This window comes from Saccostrea echinata, unplaced genomic scaffold, assembly GCF_033153115.1.
Source record: "Saccostrea echinata isolate AGI-Se365-2 ecotype Australia unplaced genomic scaffold, CSIRO_AGI_Sech_v1 ptg000058l, whole genome shotgun sequence".
Classification (NCBI taxonomy): Eukaryota; Metazoa; Mollusca; class Bivalvia; order Ostreida; family Ostreidae; genus Saccostrea; species Saccostrea echinata.
In genome coordinates this window covers 6,838,855-6,858,820 of record NW_026889807.1, presented here as the reverse complement: position 1 = coordinate 6,858,820, position 19,966 = coordinate 6,838,855, and the positions used below count along the sequence as shown (strand labels likewise).

General features: G+C 34.3%; 2 protein-coding genes across 3 annotated transcripts in view; both read right to left on the bottom strand.

The window, feature by feature from the left end:
* Nucleotides 1-19,966, bottom strand: part of LOC133174667 (uncharacterized) — a 304,409-nt gene that overhangs the window by 195,028 nt on the left and 89,415 nt on the right. The window lies entirely within an intron of this gene.
* Nucleotides 9,316-19,888, bottom strand: LOC133174416 (sphingolipid delta(4)-desaturase DES1-like). 2 transcript variants are annotated; one of them, XM_061309540.1, is made up of 2 exons: nt 19,821-19,888; nt 9,316-10,584 (listed from the first exon to the last, which is right to left on the bottom strand). In XM_061309540.1, the coding sequence occupies exon 2, from the start codon at nt 10,575-10,577 to the stop codon at nt 9,582-9,584; it is 996 nt and encodes a 331-aa protein (XP_061165524.1). In that variant the 5' UTR covers nt 10,578-10,584; nt 19,821-19,888; the 3' UTR covers nt 9,316-9,581. The 2 variants fall into 2 exon arrangements, with proteins under 2 accessions (XP_061165524.1, XP_061165523.1); XM_061309539.1 differs by lacking the exon at nt 19,821-19,888 and adding an exon at nt 14,935-15,188.

Below are 19,966 nucleotides of genomic sequence, written 5' to 3'. Positions count from 1 at the left end.
CCGAAACATCGTGCACCCGTCCTAGTGCGTATTCGCATTCCTGATGTTTACGTGCGCTGTGTCCGGCGGCGGCGCCGCGCGGTTTTCAAGTGCTGGAAATGATAATCGGTCTCCTAAATGGTTGGTCTGTAATGGCACCAATTGTCCCTCGACGAAAAGCTTGTCAACAACAAGTGTAGCCCTTTTCCCCTGTCTTTTGGCGGCTTTGTACTGGGGATATAGTTGTTTGCGCCGTTCATTGATTTCTTTCGGGAATTGTTCGTTAATTCCATATGGCTTGTCAGCTAAAGATCCAGGGGCTGCACGTCTAACTCTTTCTCGGTCTTTGTGCAGCACAAATTTTGCAACTATCGGCCGCGGTCTGGTTCCACCTTTCCTCCCCATTCTATGAACCCGATGGAATTCAATGTTGTCTGTGATATTCAGCTCGTTCTTAATAAAGTCTTTTATCAAAGTCTCTGCGTCTTCATCATGAGTTTCTGGTATCCCGTCAAATATTAGGTTATCTCTCATTGACCTTGTCTGTAAATCTAGGTGACGTTCTTTAAGGTCACTCAAGTCTAACCGTACTGCTTTGAGTTCTTCACGCATCGCTTCATTTTCTTTCAATGTTGATGTCGACCTTTTGTCTATATCTTTAACTGTCCGCTCGATTTCCTTGACAGCCTTTTGTTGTTCATCATACTGTCCTGAAATGTGGCTCATTCCCTTCTCAATGTCTTCAACTTTAACTTTCATATTTTTCAGTTCTTTGAGTTCTTGATTTACACTACTTACATTTCGTTCAAGGTCACTTAACCTTTTATCTATATGATCCAGGGTATTTACTTTAGATGACACATATTCAAGTTTGTTACATATAACTGACAGAGTTTCGCGTATATCAATACTCTGAGGAACAGTACTAGTGTTCGATTGGTTTTGTATTGGCGACAGATAACCTGCAAATTGTCCTTGTGGACTTTGTGGCATATAAGGTTGTACATGTAGTTGATTACCTTGAAACTGTATGCTAGGGGACGAGTTTTGAGAAGTCCCGTTGATTCCACTGACCACTCCATTGCTGAATGACGGATCCATGCCCAGTGTGTTTACTGAACTTCTTATACGTGGTATGGCAATGGCTGACTGAGTTGAATTCACTCGGATTTTTTGTTCACTTTCACCACTTGTATTCAGCGTTTTGTTTTTCCTTTTTTTCGATTTTTTCTTTTCCTTATCTTGTCCCATTACATACCATAATGGAAGAAACACTGCGAATGTTTTTTTAAGACGAAAAAACTGAGAAATTTCCAAAAATATACAGACCGAAAATTTGTGGCTCCACTATTTCTCACGCATGCGCAAGACTACTCATGAAATTCATCCTTCTCAGATGCTAAATCAAAGCTCATTCTTGGTCTTTAGATGGTTTTAAACAATATTTTATTATCAAAACACCAATTACATGTAATTCTGACATGTATTATTTTGTTCTGACTATTTATATTTTACTCTTATTGTAAATTTATATAAAGTTTTTGTTTTCTTTTGTTAAATTTCACAGGATTTTGTATAAATTGATTTAATATCCGAATGAAATGATTAATTAAACACGTGTGAACTCCAAGATGATAATTTTAACAAATATTTACTGAAAAAGGCAACTATTTTTCTATGGTCTCTCATTAAATGAAAGTACTATATGTATAGTCCGTAGCCCAAGGTCTCAGAATAGTCAATCAAAAAATATCTGACGCAGTTTTTCTCTGAGTATTACCAAAGAAGTTTGAAATTTTCATCCCCATATACAGTATCTTTAGAAAAATTGAAAGTACTTTCATGTATTTTTATTTCAAATGTCCAAGTATTAAGAGTAGAAAAACTCTCAAAGATTAACAAATTTACCCATGTCCTTTATATACGGTAACATTTAATTGGAAATGAATTATGTGATATTTATTGCTCAGACAATATTTTGTGAAGAGTTTGTATTTGAATTATACTTTTTTGTTAAGTTGAATATGATAAAGATAAATGTTATGCCTGAATATGTATAGTCCGTAGCCCACTTTGGTCTCTGCTATAGTAAGAGTGAAATCTTTTAAACCACTTGACAGAAATGGACAGAAGTTTCAGATAACCTGCCAAAAGGATGTAGTGTTACATAGAACATACTTGTAATACATTTCATTTGACTTCATTTTTTTGTTAATCTGCAACCAACATGGGCACCTGATCTTGGCCAAGCCGATATTGCTTTTGAGATTTTTGAATTTGTAGACCAGTTCGTTAAAGTAATTAGTATATTTATTTGTTCCGTTGCTTGGCACTTGATGATAATACAAGATTTTTTTTAATCGTTACTTCATATAATCTAGAATCTTCTCTAGCTTTTTTTTTTTTTTTTTACCGTTTTGCATATATCCTGATTATCTGAATTCAGTTGACAAACGAAAGATAAATCCATTTATCTTTTGTTCTTATTATTTTGCGACTATACTAAGTCAAAATACAAATTGGAAACATTTTTGTACATGTAGTATGTGTTTATGAAAAAATGTTAACCTCTCGGAGGTCAATAACATGAATTTGTTTGTGCGTGATAAATTGCTTCAGTTGTGTATTTTGACAATAGATTTATTTGATAGTCAAGTAAATGGTATCTATATTACTTTCCCTGTATACAAATTCTTTATTAAAGACCAGCTAAAAACAAGTCTTGGTTTTTAATTAACAATTAAATAGCAACACTATTATTTATAACTTTTTAAAATAAAAATGAGGAATCGACAATCCATTGATAAAGAGACAACATGTGAATATAAATCGAGCGTACAATAAATTTACCTTTTCTTACAAAATGTTTTTGGGGAAAACAAGCAAATTCAAAAAATTGTGGTCCCGAGCTTTCGGTGTCTTACTGGTTTGGATGCAATGATTTTATGCCATATTTTTACTGTCTTCTTTGCGTCTACTTCAAACTTACAGATCAAGGTCATGAAGTCAAAAATTGATATACCTTTCTGAGATATGTTGACATAGGCAATGTACATGTAAAATATGAAAGCCCTATCTTCTCTCACTCAAAAATTCTTACCAATTTAAAAAAATTGAAAAAGACTAGGTTAAACTTAAAGATCAAGGTCACGAGGTCAAAAACCAGAGTGCATTCCGAAAGGTTTCGAAAAAATGCACATAACATATAAATGCCCTATCTTCTTTCATTCACAAGTTATCAGCAATGTTAAATCTTAGAAAATTAGGTCAAACTTTAAGGTCAAGGTCATGTTAAAAATCATAATACAGTTTGAAAGGTCTTCTCTATGACAATGACCCGATGGTGCAATGACGATAGTGTGATGGTGCAATGACGATGCATCGTCATCTCTTCATCGTCCATGCAATATCGCGACACCGACCCATTAGTCGATGCTTGATGGTGCGATAGTGAACTACGTCCCCCATCCGGATTCCATACTTCTATTTGTTTTTAATTTTTTTTTACATTTGTAAATGTGGAACATATTCCATACAGTGTCAATTAATTCTCCGGGACTACTTTCCCTACGAATAATTATATGGAGTTACAAAGCGTAACGTAATACTGAGCTGTCTGGATCTTGAATGCGGAAACCAAGAGAACCGTCTTTCTGAAGATTAAATAATATGCTCTGTACATTTCAACAAGTTGACATTCATGCTCAGTCACACGATTTTGTTGAGATTTGAAATCGCCATGCTTCATGTATATTCCTTCATTATAGGAAAGATAACTGACATACCAGGTAGGACATAAAATTGATGTTATCTTCCTATCTTCCCTTATTCCCATAATTTATTCATGATATCCGCGCAGAGCTTTAAACCTAAATGGCTACACAAGGAACTGGAATAAATATTATCAAAATTGTATAAGCTGGTACTGTTTGTACCATGTATTGCATCCATTGTCATGGATACAACTCGAAAGTGCGTATTCATTTTAGCATAATGTAGATAATGGCAGCTGAATTTGTAACAGAGTGTATCCATATTGATATGTTCATAGTTTTTCCACCAAATAAATAACAAGAAAATACCTCGCATCTACAAGTACCACCCATAATAACAACAACCCGGTTAAATCCGGAAAAAAACCCAGCATAGCAGAAATTTTTTAATGCTTTCAAATAAAAAATATGTAATGCAAAATTTAATGTTGGTTGTCAAATACTCTTTTTTTCTAATTTGAAAGGTGATGTATCAAAAAAAAATTTGTTTTTAAACAACACTGATTTTGAACTTTAATAAAGGCTATTACACATCAGATTAAAAAAAAAACTATTCTGCAACATTATAAGACATTATTGTTAATTGCTCCAAAACACCCCTACGATAATGTTATTGTGATTCAAGAGACGTGGACTTGGTTAGGTGACCCATTCAAATATTTAGTAGAACACAAAAAAGAATTGGCAGTAAACAGGAAATTGTTATGGTCTCTTTCTTATAGACACCATGAAAAATGCGCTTACAGACAAAACTTTTCTGTTTACCATGTCTCCACATGCTTGTGACTTCCTAGCCACACTTCAGTGAATAATTTACCTTGAAATATAACGTTTGTGTGATACTTCTGCACACCTAGGAATGTTTTCGGAACCCTTCTTTTTCGGTGTTCAGCAAATTATAATACCCGAGGAGTTCAAAGTTGCTCTGGTGAGTTTTAGTGAGACTACAACCAGACTGTTGATGGATCAAGTAGGTGACAATGTCCTTGACATTAGAACATTCTCTTCTATATACACGTAAACATTAGGTCATGTCTTACAACAGCCTTGATAAAAAAAAAAATGGTTCGAAGTGTCTTAGCAAGACATAAATAAATCACACAAAAAATCGATACTCAGTTAAATTTAATGATGTGTTGAAGAACTTGATAGAAACCAAAATCTTAATACGTATTCAGAGGGTACACTGTATTAAAAAAAATCAAGAATCCAATGGGCCACAACATTCACCTAAGTCATGCACCTCTACCTTTCTGTTCTAAGATAATGAAAACAAAAGGCCCATGGGCCACATTGCTCACCTGAGCACTTTGGCTAGGAAAAAGCAGAAATCAGTTCAGTATTGAACTGAATTTGAAGTTTAAATATAATTAAATATCAAAGTGGTTCGGGGGGGGGGGGGGGGGGTATGATATGAACACTTGAATCTACACTTCCTAAGGGTGCTTTTGACTTAATAAGATACACTATGGATTTGAAGTTCTTAAGATGAATTTTTTTTTATTGATATATCCTTTATATTCCTTTGTATTACTATGATTTCCTGTTATACCCCTCTATTCTCCTGGGGGTCATGATTTGAACAATTTAAATCTACATTACCTGAGGATGCTTTCATATTATTATGACTAATCATGGCTTTGCTGTTCTTGTGAAGAATTTTAAAGATTTTTTACTATGTAAAACTTTGATCGCCCAATGTGGCCCCACCCTATCCTCGGGGGGTAATGATTTGAACACTTGAATACAAACTACCTGAGGATGCTTCCATATCAATATATCTAATCATGGCTTTGCTGTTCTTGAGAAGATTTTTAAAGATTTTTCTCTATGTATTCCTATGAAAAACTTTGATCGCCTATTGTGACCCCACCTTATGCCCAGGGGTCATGATTTGAACAAAACTGAATCTAGATTGCCTGAGGATGCTTCCATATAAATATGACTAATCATGGCTTTACTGTTCTTGAGAAGAAGATTTTTAAAGATTTTTATGTATTCCTATGTTAAACTTTGATCCCACATTGTGGCCCCATCCTACCCCCGGGGGTCATGATTTGGACAAATTTGAATCTACACTACCTCACAATCATTCCACATAAGTTTCATGTTTTCAAGCATAGTGGTTCTTGAGAAGAAGATTTTTAAATGATGCCATTAATTTTTCACAAAATCATAATTATCTCCCCTTCGAAGAAAGCGTGGTCCTCCATTAGAATAAGATTGAATCCTCTTTACCCAAGGATACTTTGTGGCAAGTTTAGTTCAAATTGGCCCAGTGGTTCTTGAGAAGAAGATGAAAATGTGAATAGTTTACGACGACAACGACGACGACAACTACGACAGATAACGGACAAAGGAGATGGGTGAACATGACGAGCGATAAGCCTATAGTGTGACAAACATGAAGATGAAAAATTAAATTTCTATTATAACAAAATTTTCCTTGATATTTCGTCTAACATTAAAATATACTTTATGTAAAATCTCTACAATTTGCAAAAATTCCTCAAAGTTTGAAATTATTTGCCTGTGAAATATTAGACACACACTAAAGCGGGCAAAAAGAGTCATTTTCGCATACTATAACACTATTTTTCGATATGAGTGGGTCTTCGCTCCGGCTTTTTGAAAGTTAATCCTCAAAGTTTGCATAAAGATATACATTTTTTGCCTGCCAAAAATATGGAGCAATGACCCACTATACCTTAAAAATATACTTTTATGACATAACGTTCGCATCTTTTCGAGAAATACTTGAAGTCCATTAAGTCAAGGGTCATATCACAAACATGATTTAAATGCCACTGTTCGTCAGGACCTGTGTAGCCTAGTGGTTAGCGTGCTAGTCTCGAAAGAAAATGATTCTCAGGATTTTTATTGCTAGGGTTCGAACCCCACGAATACCACATTAATTTTTTTTAATAAAAGAATAAATTTTGCCGAGAAAATTTTCCTCAGAAAAGTTTTGTTTATCACAATTACATAAATTTCAATAATGAGAACTTTACTCTAAATATTAAATTCACAAATTGAACATGATTTTTATATTTCTGAAGCTATAGGCTTTCTGCATGCTATGTTCGCCCATCTCCTTTCGATCAGAAAAGTTCACTTGAGCCTCTGGATTTCTGATTTAAACATATTTTATTGAAACACAATCAATGGGATTGGACACAAGTTATTCCAACTTAGATTGTCCTCTTCAACACAAACAAAATGACAAGAGGCCCATCGGCCACAGCGCTCACCTGAGTAACTTTGGCGTTGCTGTTTTTCACCTGATTTCTCTCACCTCCCCCCCCCCCCGCCGTAGTACTTATTGTGGCCCCGCCCTACCCCGAGGGGTCACGATTTGAACAGTTAGAATCTACACTACCCCAGGATGCTTCCACATAAGTTTCAGCCTTTCTGGCCCAATGGTTATTGAGAAGAAGATTTTTAAAGATTTTTTCTGCATATTTCAATGTAAAACTTGGATTCCCTATTGTGGCCCCGCCCTACCCCCGGGGGTCATGATTTGAACAATTTAGAATCTACATTACCCCAGAATGCTTCCACATAAGTTTCAGCTTCTCTGGCCCAGTGGTTCTTGAGAAGAAGATTTTTAAAGATTTTTACTATATATTTCAATGTAAAACTTAGATTCCCTATTGTGGCCCGCCCTACCCCCGGGGGTCATGATATGAACAATTTAGAATCTACACTACCCCAGGATGCTTCCACATAAGTTTCAGCCTTTCTGGCACAGTGGCTCCTGAGAAGAGGATATTTTAATGACCCCACCCAATTTTTGTATTATCTTGATTATCTCCCCTTTGATGATGACTTGGCCCTTCATTTTTAAAATTTAAACTTCCCTTTACCCAAGGATGCTTTGTACCAAGTTTGGTTAAAATTGACCCAGTGGTTCTTGAGAAGAAGTCAAAATTGTGAAAAGTTTACAGACGGACGGACGGACAGACGACGGACAATGGGTGATCAGAAAAGCTCACTTAAGCTTTCAGCTCAGGTGAGCTAAAAACAGATACACGTGATGTACAACCAACAAATGTACAATAGAACAAAAGAAGGGAAAAAAAGGTGCAGAGAATTAAGAAAGGAAAAAAATAGGAGTGCAAGGAGAGAAGAAAGAAGGGAGGGGTCGTAGAAGATACAGAATGGTTACGCTGGTTATTCATAAAAAATCTTTTGGATTTTTTGATATACTTATGTACGGCTTTAACAATGTTGATATTATTTGTTGACCCAAATTTGGGTCCCCAAATAGAATTATGTCAAGGTTTATTGCTCCTTTTTTATTGCTCCTTTTTTTATGATGTGAAATAATTCTGTTCTTATTTCAGCATTATTTTAACAGTACAGGAAGAAGTGTTCAGTGTTTTCATTGATATATCCACAAGAAACTGAGTGTTATCTGAAAGCCTTCTGGAGCCCGTTTTTACAAAAGAACTTACGACTAAGACCAACATTTTATTTTGCTTGTAACTGTTCCATTTACATTATATTGAAAATGGTTGTGATTTTTTTTAAAGGAATGTAGTAAGATATTTTTACGCTAGTAATTTTAAACAAAATCATTTATTTTGCGAAATTTTACAATCAATTTAAGTTTTCGGTCTTAGACGTAAGTTCTTTCGTACAATGGGCCCCTGAATATACACAACCTAAAAGATGGTTGCATATTTAGAAGTCTAATTATGGTCCTGTTTTTCTTGAAACGGAAGATTTTAAACATGTTTTCATTCCCATGTTAAACTTGATCCCCTATTACCCCGACCTCCCTCGCCCCTGACCATGATTTGGACAAATTTGAATGCGCACTAACTGAGGATGCTAGCACAGGAATATCACTTGAATTAATATTGTAGCCCCCCCCCTCCCCCCCAAAGCCCAAGATATGAACAAAATTATATGAACATTAAAATTGAAGCTGCACTATCTGAGGATGCTTGTGTATCTAGATCACTAATCAGGGCCCTGCAGTTTTTCACAAGATTTTTTTTCTAACATATTCCATTGTAACCCTTTGATCTCTTATTGTGCACGTGTCCTCATGATTTGAAATATTTATTGAACTTGAATCTAAATATATCAGGAAGCTATCATAAAAGTTTCATCATCTCTGGTCCAGTGATTCTTAAAGATTTTCAAATAACTCAACCTAATTTTCATTATTTCTTGTTTATCTCCCCTTAAAAAAAAGCGTGGTCATTTCAACAAACTTGACTCTCCGTTTTTAGCCTTTTAGCAAGTTTGGTTAGATTTGGACCTGTAGAGAAGTCGAAAATGTGAAAAGTTTACAGACGAAAGACAAACGGACGTCGAATACTCTTCGATCAAAAGCTCACAAGCCTTCGGCTTAAGTAAGCTAAAAAATGAATAAATTGCTTTGTTATTTTATAAATTTCGGCCAAAGGCAAGATTTTTTCTCTACAGATCAATATTAATTTGTGTCTTTCTGTTGTTTTGTTTCTTCGTCTATTATTTTCTCTCCATGGTGTTGTTAGACAGTTCTTATACTAGTAACATGATTGTATGTCATGCAAAATAACAACTAATGTTGTAGTGCAATAAGTTTATTTGAAAATAAATATTCAGTAAATTTTGAACGATAATACGAAAGAATTGTCCAAGAAACCACAACAGTCATAACCAACAAAGTTCCAATAACAAGCAAGCAAAACACTGATTTACACAGGTACACTTTGTACAGTTACGCTAGAAAAAGTACACTTTGTACAGTTACGCTAGAAACAGTAGAAAGTACGAAATTGTCAGTCATCCTTCATAAACTTTACTCACATATGCAATAATATATTTATTTCACTATTCCTCTTTGACATCTTCCTTTCTGTAACCCACTCCTCGGGCGTGGGGTCCCATCTCACGGTCAAACACGAAGTCCCACAGCACCTTTACCCAGGATGTATGGTAGGGGTGGTCATAATATTCCGCCGCGATTTTTCTCACTTCCGGAAGACGAGTATGGGGAATATATGGGAAATCGTGGTGTTCAATATGATAACCAACGTTAAATAGAATGAAATTGAGCGGACCGTAGTACGATGTTGTCGCCTGTTTTCCATGGAACAGATAATGTTCGGAAATAAAATGCCCAGCTAGAGGATGGAATCCAAGCGCCATTAAAGTCCCTGATAACAAGTAGGTTAAGGACTTAATGCCGAAGAAATACAGAATAAGTCCATTAAAGATCATTTGACAAATAGTGTTAATAATCTCCCAACCGGTCAGAGGTTTTGGACTCTTGTAAAAGGGTCGGATTGCATGGATGATTGGATGGGTAATGAGCCACAATATTTTTGTGATTGGGTGGCGGAATAAGAAACTTTCCAGTCGCGTAGGAATATCAACATCCTGGTTTTCTTCACCTAAGTACCGGTGATGATCAGCATGGTACTTTTTATAGCTTATGGCCATTGGAGCTACAATTGGCAAATTACACCAAATGCTAAGAAGTCGGTTGGCCCAAGGTCGACTATGTCCAAAGGCCAGATTATGGCCAATTTCGTGAATAGCACTACCTAATGAATGATTTAAGACACCCCCGAAACAGTATGCTAGAATGAATATTGTAGCCCAGTTGGAGTCTTTCAATAACCAGCACATGAAGATTTGAATGAGAACCTCGACTGTCACTATGTAAGCTATTGTTGGATCATATCCCATCAGTTTTTTGATTTCCGGATATTTTCGTAGGATTTCCTGTCGCCGGGAGGAGTGTGGCTCTTCCTTAAACACCCACTCATCTTCAGGGGTGTTAATTCGGAGGTCTAGCTTGTTAAACCCAAGGAAACACTTCATACTGTCACTATCAAATAGAAAATAAAATATATGACCATAAAAGATATTTAAAGACTTCAGTATACTTCGAATACATATCCAATACTTGAGGTTACGACTAGAACAAATAAATCTACTAGGAATGTTCGCATTTCTCTTTAAACACTTGTAGTCGTGCTTTTCGAATGGGGGGGGGGGGGATTAAAATAGCTTTTTGTGAAGATATTTTCCTTGTACATCTTTTGAAAAACTATAGATCCTATAAAAGCTAAGCTTTACCAAATTAATATTATTCAACAACCTTGAACTTCAGAAAATATTTTTTTTTGGAGAATATTTGCTTTTGCGCAGGCGCAACTTCTCAGGGGTCCATGTTTTCCGGGGGTGGGGGGTGGGGGTCCAAAGTAATTTTTTTATAGTTATTTTAAGTTTATTTAATAACTTCGCAAATTCGAATACCTTTTTGTAAAGATCATTTCTTTGTACATGTACATCTTTTGAAAAACTAAAGATCCTCTATAAAAGCCAAGCTTTACCAAATTAATATTATTCAACAACCTTGAATTTAAGAAAATATATTTTTTGCGAATATTTTATTTAGAATTGCTTTTGCGCAGGCGCAACTAATCAGGGGTCAGTGTTTTCTTGGGGGAAACCAAGGTTATTTTTTAGCTATTTTATTATGTGTATTTAATAACTTCGCTAATTCGAGGGAGAATCCCCTCCTAACCCCCCCCCCCCCCATATAGGTCCGTGTTCGTTACGTAAGCTTGTAAATTAACAGTCCTATTGTAAACTGAGAGAGAGAGAGAGAGAGAGAGAGAGATTTGATTGTATTTTTATTGTACAAGAGGTTTGAACGCAGGTCCTTACAACTTAAAGAGGTTTTCACCTTAAATAGTTACAACTGTCATTATCTGTAGATAAACTTTGATTTATAAACAAGCAAGTTAATGTATCTGGAGTTCTTTTTTGGTAAAAGTTACGTAAATCTTAAATCTACCATCATTTAGTTCTTCGTCTTCCCATAGAAGAATGTGACATTCAATAAGATTTAACTGAAAAAAGCATAAAAGGCCTTCAAAAAAAATTCCTCCTTCACATGATGATATTTGTTGCAAACAAAACAAAACAAACAAACAAACAAACAAATAATATGAGTCCTCTGGTGTACCACACGAACAATTGAGACTCTCAATAATATTTATTGTAAATTTAAAAAAAAGAGGTCAGAATTCAAAATACAGTTACATCTGAATTTAGTGTGTATGATATATTTAGTCGTCTGTTTCCATGATAAAAATAAGGAAGAGGTTTTGAGGGTTTTTTTGTTTGGTTGGTTGGTTTTTGTGTTAACATTGTTTTTAAAACTACAAGATGTAATGCTTTTTGTGATTAAACTATATTGTCCCATTGATTTACTATATCAGAAATAACATATTTCGAGTCTACATTTAGGAAAAATGTATTCCTCCCGATTGCGTGTATTATATTTTTAATCTATATACCTTGCTGAATTTTATTTGAATAATCGGGTATCGAATTGTGACGTACTTAAAACATAAAATCTAGTTGGCTATTTTACGTCTTTCTGCGAGAGGCTCCCAACCTGTTTCTAATAAATAAAGTGAATCTCGTCAAGATATAATGGGTAGCCCCGTTTTTATTCTCTGTGCATAAAATATAAAATTATTTGTACTTTTTAATTTCAACATCTTGAGAGAGAGAGGGGGGGATAAATACATTTAACTAAACCTTGATTGAAAGGAGAATGTTGCATTTAAAGCGACAATGTGACGCACAAACGAGAAAATTTACAAACACAGAATTTTTACATGGCCCGTGCAAATTTTGTTCAATTCCTGAAAGTATTAGGTTTCAGAAAATTACAGGTTTCGAAACCTAAAAAAAATCTACTTTTATGGAGAAAAAAATATTTTTTTATGGCCCAATACGAAAATACTGCTTTACTTCTTCCTCCTTATTGTGCGCGTGCGTAGGAAAAGATGAAGTTACCATGGTCTCAAGTACAAAAAATGAATGTCGGTAGACAAAGAATTTTGCAACAATCTTCAAAAAAGATTATTAGAACATATTTATCACTTTCGTATGTTCCAACTGAAAGCTGTGTACAAGTTTACGCTAAAAAATAGAAGTGATGTGACCTTGACATATACATGTAGCAAGTTAACGACGAAACGGTAGATACAACCTTTGGGGTTTTTTTTCAGGCACTTATATTGTGCGGTTTTTTCTTGCTTTGCAGTGCAGTTTAGTTGCCTCATATACCTTCGCTATATATTCATAATTTTCATCAAGTTTTCGCCTCATGGTACAGAAATCTTAAAAGAAACACATGATTTCGACTCATTATGTAACTTTAAAGATTATTATTTCCGACCAAGTAATTTTAAATCATGTTCTGGTTGAGATAACAAACATTTCCTTGAGCATGATTTTAGATTTGGTAAAAAAAAATCCACCTCCTTTTAATGTCTTGACGTTTTTTCTTTACACTCAAATGAATATAAAATGATATCATTCAATCATTTTTTTATCATTAAGTGAGATTTTTTTCTCTCGCATTTCCTCAAAATACACCATAAAATTGATTTGATTTCTCAATTCTAAATTGCCTTTTTCTACAAATGCGCATTGTCCTCTATTTTAACCTGGGTGTCTGTGATTTTAAATCGCCCTTAGTGAAGATTAAAGTAAACAAAAGAACAAATTTTCGTTAAAATTGCGAAATAAAGATTATAGTTCTGTGCATATAATGGCTAGATTCCAATACTGGAGCAGTGAGATTGGACATTTTTTATCGGTTGACTTAATACCTAAAACCCAAGCTTAATTCAATGGACCATAAAATGCCTTTACTTTTACAACATTCTTGACGATGACCGACTTGTATAATGTTTACAGTAACTATATCACGTTAAATAATAGCGAACTTTCATTTAAATTCCATCGTAGAGATTACAGTGTGGTTTTGAATGGAAGATTGAAATGTCGATCTTTGAAAAATTGCAATTCATATTAACTTTAATATATCCTGTACGTATACATTTAGTTGTTGAAAATGCGTTTCAAGTATGTGTATTTCTTTTCTTTCTTTCCTTTTTTTTTTACTTTCTCGTCAATCAATAAAATCAAGCTGAAATTCCGTATTTAAAACAAGACATGAAGTATTCTGTCTAAAGTTTATTGTAAATATCCAATTATGACACACAAATTTGGCCCTGATTGTTGTAAATTTCGACTTCTACCAAGTATAGAGTGTGTATTTTCATGACATCGAACACCAAGATCCCATTTATTTTAACCCCCGTCTCAAATTTCCCGGCCTTGGAAGTGCATTGTTAATCAACTCTATTTTATTTTTGTGTCACTCTGAAATCAGTTTAAAAGGAGGACATTCTTAGTGCATAACAATGTTTACTTAAATTGTTTACTATATCAACAATTTATTCTACATGCACTGGCCCATATCAGGGGAGGATAGATGCAGATAGTATAATGCTTAAGAATGTTAAATTTTGACTGAAAAAAGCATGTTCCTTTCTTTTTACAACTGTTTTCAGGCAAAAGGCGAAGAAAACTCCAAGACACTTTTATTAAATATGCGGAGAAAATCCTAACTGCGTGTTATAAGATATGTTTCTTGTTATTGACCTCCCTGGTAGATTTTACACTATCAGATAAAATTCTTAAATATGTCTACACATTGAAGATTTTTATTTGATAAAATAAAATCTCTCATAAAGTACAGTATGTTTAATATTAAGAATAAAAATCAGAGTACGCCAAAAAAAAGTACTAAAATGCTTTCGAACAGCGTGGATTCTCGTCAACTTTAAAAATAATGATAACTGGAATGTCGGAGGACATATATGTAGGTTAACTTATTTGGGTACTTGATCCAAAAATATGTTTTCTTTTTCAATGACTGAAAAAAGATACGTATCTTTTGCACAAAAGTTGACACATTTTGTGATCCTTGCGCTGTGGTACACAAGACACCTTCCGTAATGTAACGAACATACACTTGTATGTGCCGGTTACATGGTGAATTAACGATGTTTAATACAAATCATCGATTTTAAATTTCAGCATCAACTTAAATAAACAGTGCATTACTTTTAGGTCAACAATTGGTCTCATCAACGGAAAAAAGATGATCCACATAACCAATAAAACATATGCTTTATCAAAGTTCTTATGACGGGATGGAGGTATATACACGTACATTATTTGAATTTTCTCCAGATTTTTGTGGGAGGAAATTTAATTTAGTGTACAAGATAAAATGATAATAGATTTAATGAAAGTAAAAAAAAATGTCCATTAACTATCATAAGATACAATTTCTTCCTACCTTTTAGCCGCAGCTCTTCCTAGCTTAAATTTTGATTAAGTAACTCACGACACACGGCAGTTTTGCAATCGTTGTCACGTGGTCAACTTTTTAAACATAGGATTTTTTCCTATTATATGTTGAAATCCTGGATGTCGACCGCGCGAATCAATATATCACAAGCGTGAAGTAAATCGAAGAGAATTAATAGCCTCCTGCAATTTCTTACTCTGTCATTTCTTAATGGACATTGCGAAGGTGATTTCACAATAACCTCATGTTAATCGACTTTTAAAATTCTATCGAAGAAACACCCGGTGTGTAGAGTTAAAACGCATAAACAAACAATCTAAGTCGTTTTCAGTCTTTGATATTGGGATGGAAAGTTGAACGCAGGTGAAATTGGCTCGCACCTATGATAGCGTAACGGGGTGAACGACCCGATTTTGGACGGTTCCATAGCAACTAAATCACACACGTTTCGATAGTATCAAACTTCTGGATATATCATCTCTCTTTCGAATCCAGGATGAAAAAATAAAACATTGTTTGCTGTCTTCAGAAGATGAACTAGATCTAATAATATTTTATCACATCAGTCTATTTTGAAATCTGAATCTTATTTTTTTATCAGAAACCCGATACTCAGGGTCGATTTATGACACGTCATTTGGTTATTGCTTTGTAAATATCGACCTGATATTTTGAGAGGACGATATGAAGATGTTGAGCAGGAACATAAAATGAGATATTTTTATCGCCATTATTGTATTTTAATCAGTTTTTAGAGGAAACACGCCCCGAAACTGTTAAAGAATGATTGACAAACATTTAAGGTTCGATCATTTTGTAGGCAGGACATAAAAGCGAGAATTATTAGCCTATGATGATACTAACTCATGCTCATCCAAGCATGCATGTACGTACTACATGTACCAAAACGACAAAACTTAAACCATTACGACAATTTGTGAAATAGGTAACCTGTGTGGCTTGTGACGATCCTGCTAGCTCCAATGATGTGAACAGATTTAAAACTTTGAATTTACACTTCATGGGCTTGATTCAGAATTAACTTCATTTACTGTAGTCATGCAATTCTTAAAAAGTAGCTATATAGATCTCTAAATATGTCCTCGATTTTCTGAAGTAAAACTTTGTTCCGATATATCGTGGCCCCATCCCATCCAGGCTTTTTATGATCATGGCTTCCTCAAACTAAAACATTATTTGGAAATGTTTGCATATTCATAGACAAAATCTGGGGACAATTATTTTGCTTCGAAGTTGGACTTTAGAGTTTTACTTCAAAGTCAAGACTTTTTCTGTACACATTTACAATTGTGTATTTTTATCCGAAACTGAGACTTCCCACCGTGGCTTAGTCTATCTTAACCCCGGTTGGCCATGATTTGACTAGAGAAAATATAAATCTTCACTATACGAATTTTCTTCAAATTTATTATATAATGGAGCAGGATACAGATCTGAAGTTTATTATCTTCAGAATTTTTGGAAGAATTTCATAACTTAATTATTGCTAGAGCGTTTCAGGCTGATATTTTATTTTGAAAAATAATAAATCTGTTTAGAAACTTCTTTTGTCTGAAAAAGTTTGGGCGTGTTTGATTGTCACACGTGACGGTCTTTGCACTTTCATGACCTAAAATTTATACCATAATATTCAAGGAAAGTGGGAAATCTAAAGTCTGTCAATAAACTTTATTAAAAATGTAATCAAGAAAAGTATTTTTAAAAAGGGGGGGGGGGGGGGTTGTAAGAAAACAAAACCAGTGTTGTCAAGTTTGCGGTAAGTGATTTGAGCGATGTCAGCAAATCGAACACAACCGGTAAAACGTAAACATTAACAATTATAACAGATATCGTGCCAATGTATTTGGAGTCTTCATTGAAAGAATTTTCATGTAAGTTCAGGTAATTAAACTGAGGCTAATTTTCAAATAAAAATTCAAATTGTAAACAAAACAGCAATGCAAGTGTACCCATGCCCCTTTAATGCCCCTCTCCTGCTACATATTCCTGTTCAAAAGCTTTGATCCTAGCTTACAGACTAGGGCTCAAAACAACACCAGCTACGATGGCATATTTTGAACACATATGAATCTACATTTTATAAGGAGTGCTTATTTATTTTTTTCTCTTACGGCAGAATTCGTTCTAAATGACCCTTTTAACGTATTGTTATCTATCCTTGGAAGGGGCAAAGCTCCATGTTTAAAAAAGATTGTATCTTCTTTTGTAATGCGCTGTTGTTCTAAGTTCGATTGTTTGAACAATAAATTCTGGAGATTTCCAAATTTCAAAAAGAGTTAACAGACGATGACAGACGAGCACTGGTCGCTCTTTCATCAAAAAAGCTCGGGTTAGATTTATAACAACAAATGTCAAACTTTAATAAGAAATACAGTAACTGAATAATTAGAAGTGCTGGCTGAAAATTCAATTCTTTACTGCCCTTGAGTTGTGCATCTCATTGAGATATCACAAATTATTCAAACTAATATACACACATTATAAAATAAAATGATGGTGAAACGAAATTCTTTGACGTTTGTAAAATGATCAGAGAGCGGTAGCACACACGGTGACCAGTTTTATTATTTGTTTGTTGAAGTTTTTGCGTTGTTACAGATGTTCTTTTTACATTTTTATGAAATGATCAAATTTTCTCGCGATATATTGACTTGCAGATAAAGTTTGACAAAGCAGACGGATAAATTTTAGAACTGTCATTATAAAATTGTTTGGTTTCTACTTAAATTACAACGGACATAAAAGACAACAGATTATTATATGTATGCGTCATATCCAAAGACAAATATGGGTGATCCATCATAAAACAGACACATTGTTGATCTCATTCGCGGACTAGTTCAAATTATTCACAAGTTTGTCTATGTTATTTTTTTTTTATTATTTTATATTTAGAAAGGACTCTTTATACACATAATTTCGATTTATCCTAGCTTCAGGAAATAAATCTACGTATCATATATACATGAATCATGTCCATGCACTAAGTATTGTTGCTCCTCAATGGAAAGGGATAGAGGAGGGGTTCTTTGGCTATTAATTTATACCAATTGTCTTCTATACGATATGTTGTAAAATTCCTAACCCTTGCTCAAAAATTGGAACACGGACGGAATCCTAAATATCTAAACGCATACATGTATGTGGAAATAAAATAAAATTACTAATACATGTAATAGATCGATTTTCGTCTCCTTCTTTTTAAAATTCCTGTAAATATTTTAAGTAAACCAGTCAGGCCTAGATAAATAAATAGTGTCTTTCCGGTTCCCCGACCGACCCTAAAACATATTTTGAACGTTCTATCTTATAAAACCGTCAACGTTCTATCTTATAAAACCGTCAACGTTCTATCTTATAAAACCGTCAACGTTCTATCTTATAAAACCGTCAACGTTCTATCTTATAAAACCGTCAACGTTCTATCTTATAAAACCGTCAACGTTCTATCTTATAAAACCGTCAACGTTCTATCTTATAAAACCGTCAACGTTCTATCTTATAAAACCGTCAACGTTCTATCTTATAAAACCGTCAACGTTCTATCTTATAAAACCGTCAACGTTCTATCTTATAAAACCGTCAACGTTCTATCTTATAAAACCGTCAACGTTCTATCTTATAAAACCGTCAACGTAATAACGAGGCTCCCTGTATTAGAAATCCTAATCTCGATCACTTCCGTGTTTCAGAATATGCATATCCTATACACATTAATCAGAATGTTTCCCCAGGAAAAAATAGTAGCGTGCTTACCAAAAAAATATTAAAATAAAATAAAAATGTTTTCCCTACCTACCTACCCTATTTTTTCTCAGGTTGGAATAGGAAACACACAATTTATTTATCTTGGTCTTAGCTGAATAAAACAAGTCCTGCTTTTCAGGTTCCATGACAACCTCCACCGATGTTACAGTTACTAATGTAGTACTATCTTAAAACGATACATTTATCGACGTTCTTGTAAAACATAATTTTGACAATTTCGTTTCTTACGCCATGTTTCAGAGTTGATAAAGCTGCCCTAATACTAATGATTACGGCATATAAAACACTAATATATGTAAATGATGGGGTTTAGGTTAAAGATATCAAGCTTACATGTAGTAGAAGAACATCCCCCTGACAGAGTGCTTGCAAAATTATGATAGGTAACACTGTTATTACCTTGGAAATATGTCTTAAAGCAGGGAACCCCTGTTTGTTTCTTATATACTTTGTGTATTTTTATAATACGGTACAAGGTCATTCTCTAAACGTAAGAAAATGTACAATCTGCTTGCATAGAACGACATATGGATGTGATTGACGGGATTTTTTGTTGTTGAGAAATTATAAGCTATTACATTTTTTTTTTTAATTAAAGAGATGGGGATGCTATCGATCCACATTTCAGGCCCCTGTGCTTGGACACTGTATTCCTCCAGGGTTAGAAACTCCCTAAAATTACAACTCGCAAATAATTGCGAGTACCAAGAAAGTGAACTCGCAATTTTATAAGAATATTCGCAACTTTCATATAAAGTTAAATTTATATAATTCAAATACATGTAACTTAAGGAAAAAGTAACTACTGTACAATACATAAAATACAACTACAGTGTGACTTTTAGTTAAATTACTGATTTAAATCAAAAGCATTGTGTTCTGTCATATTATATAGTTTTGCTACAGTTTCAATGCAAAAAAAATCAACTCGTAAGTTTTTGCGAGTTACCTAACTCACGTTTTGCGAGTTGTATATAGTGAATTTCGAACCCTGTCCTCGCAGTCCCCATTTCCTTTTTGATTGAAATATCGATCGTACTGTTTACACATTAGGTTATATGTTACAGAACATAATTTAAAATTACCTCAAGTTCCGCTTATTAACTTTTTGGATGGTAAGCTGGTATTTTCATCTTTGTCTTCCTAAACTGGTCAAACTACTCTTGAAGTGTTTATAACCTTTTTTGCACAAGAGTTAGACTCAAGAGAGATAACTCTTACTTACATGTAT

Coding starts and splice junctions, on each gene's coding strand:
- LOC133174416 (XM_061309540.1), bottom strand. CDS start 10,577: ATGAAGTGTTTCCTTGGGTTTAACAAGCTAGACCTCCGAATTAACACC.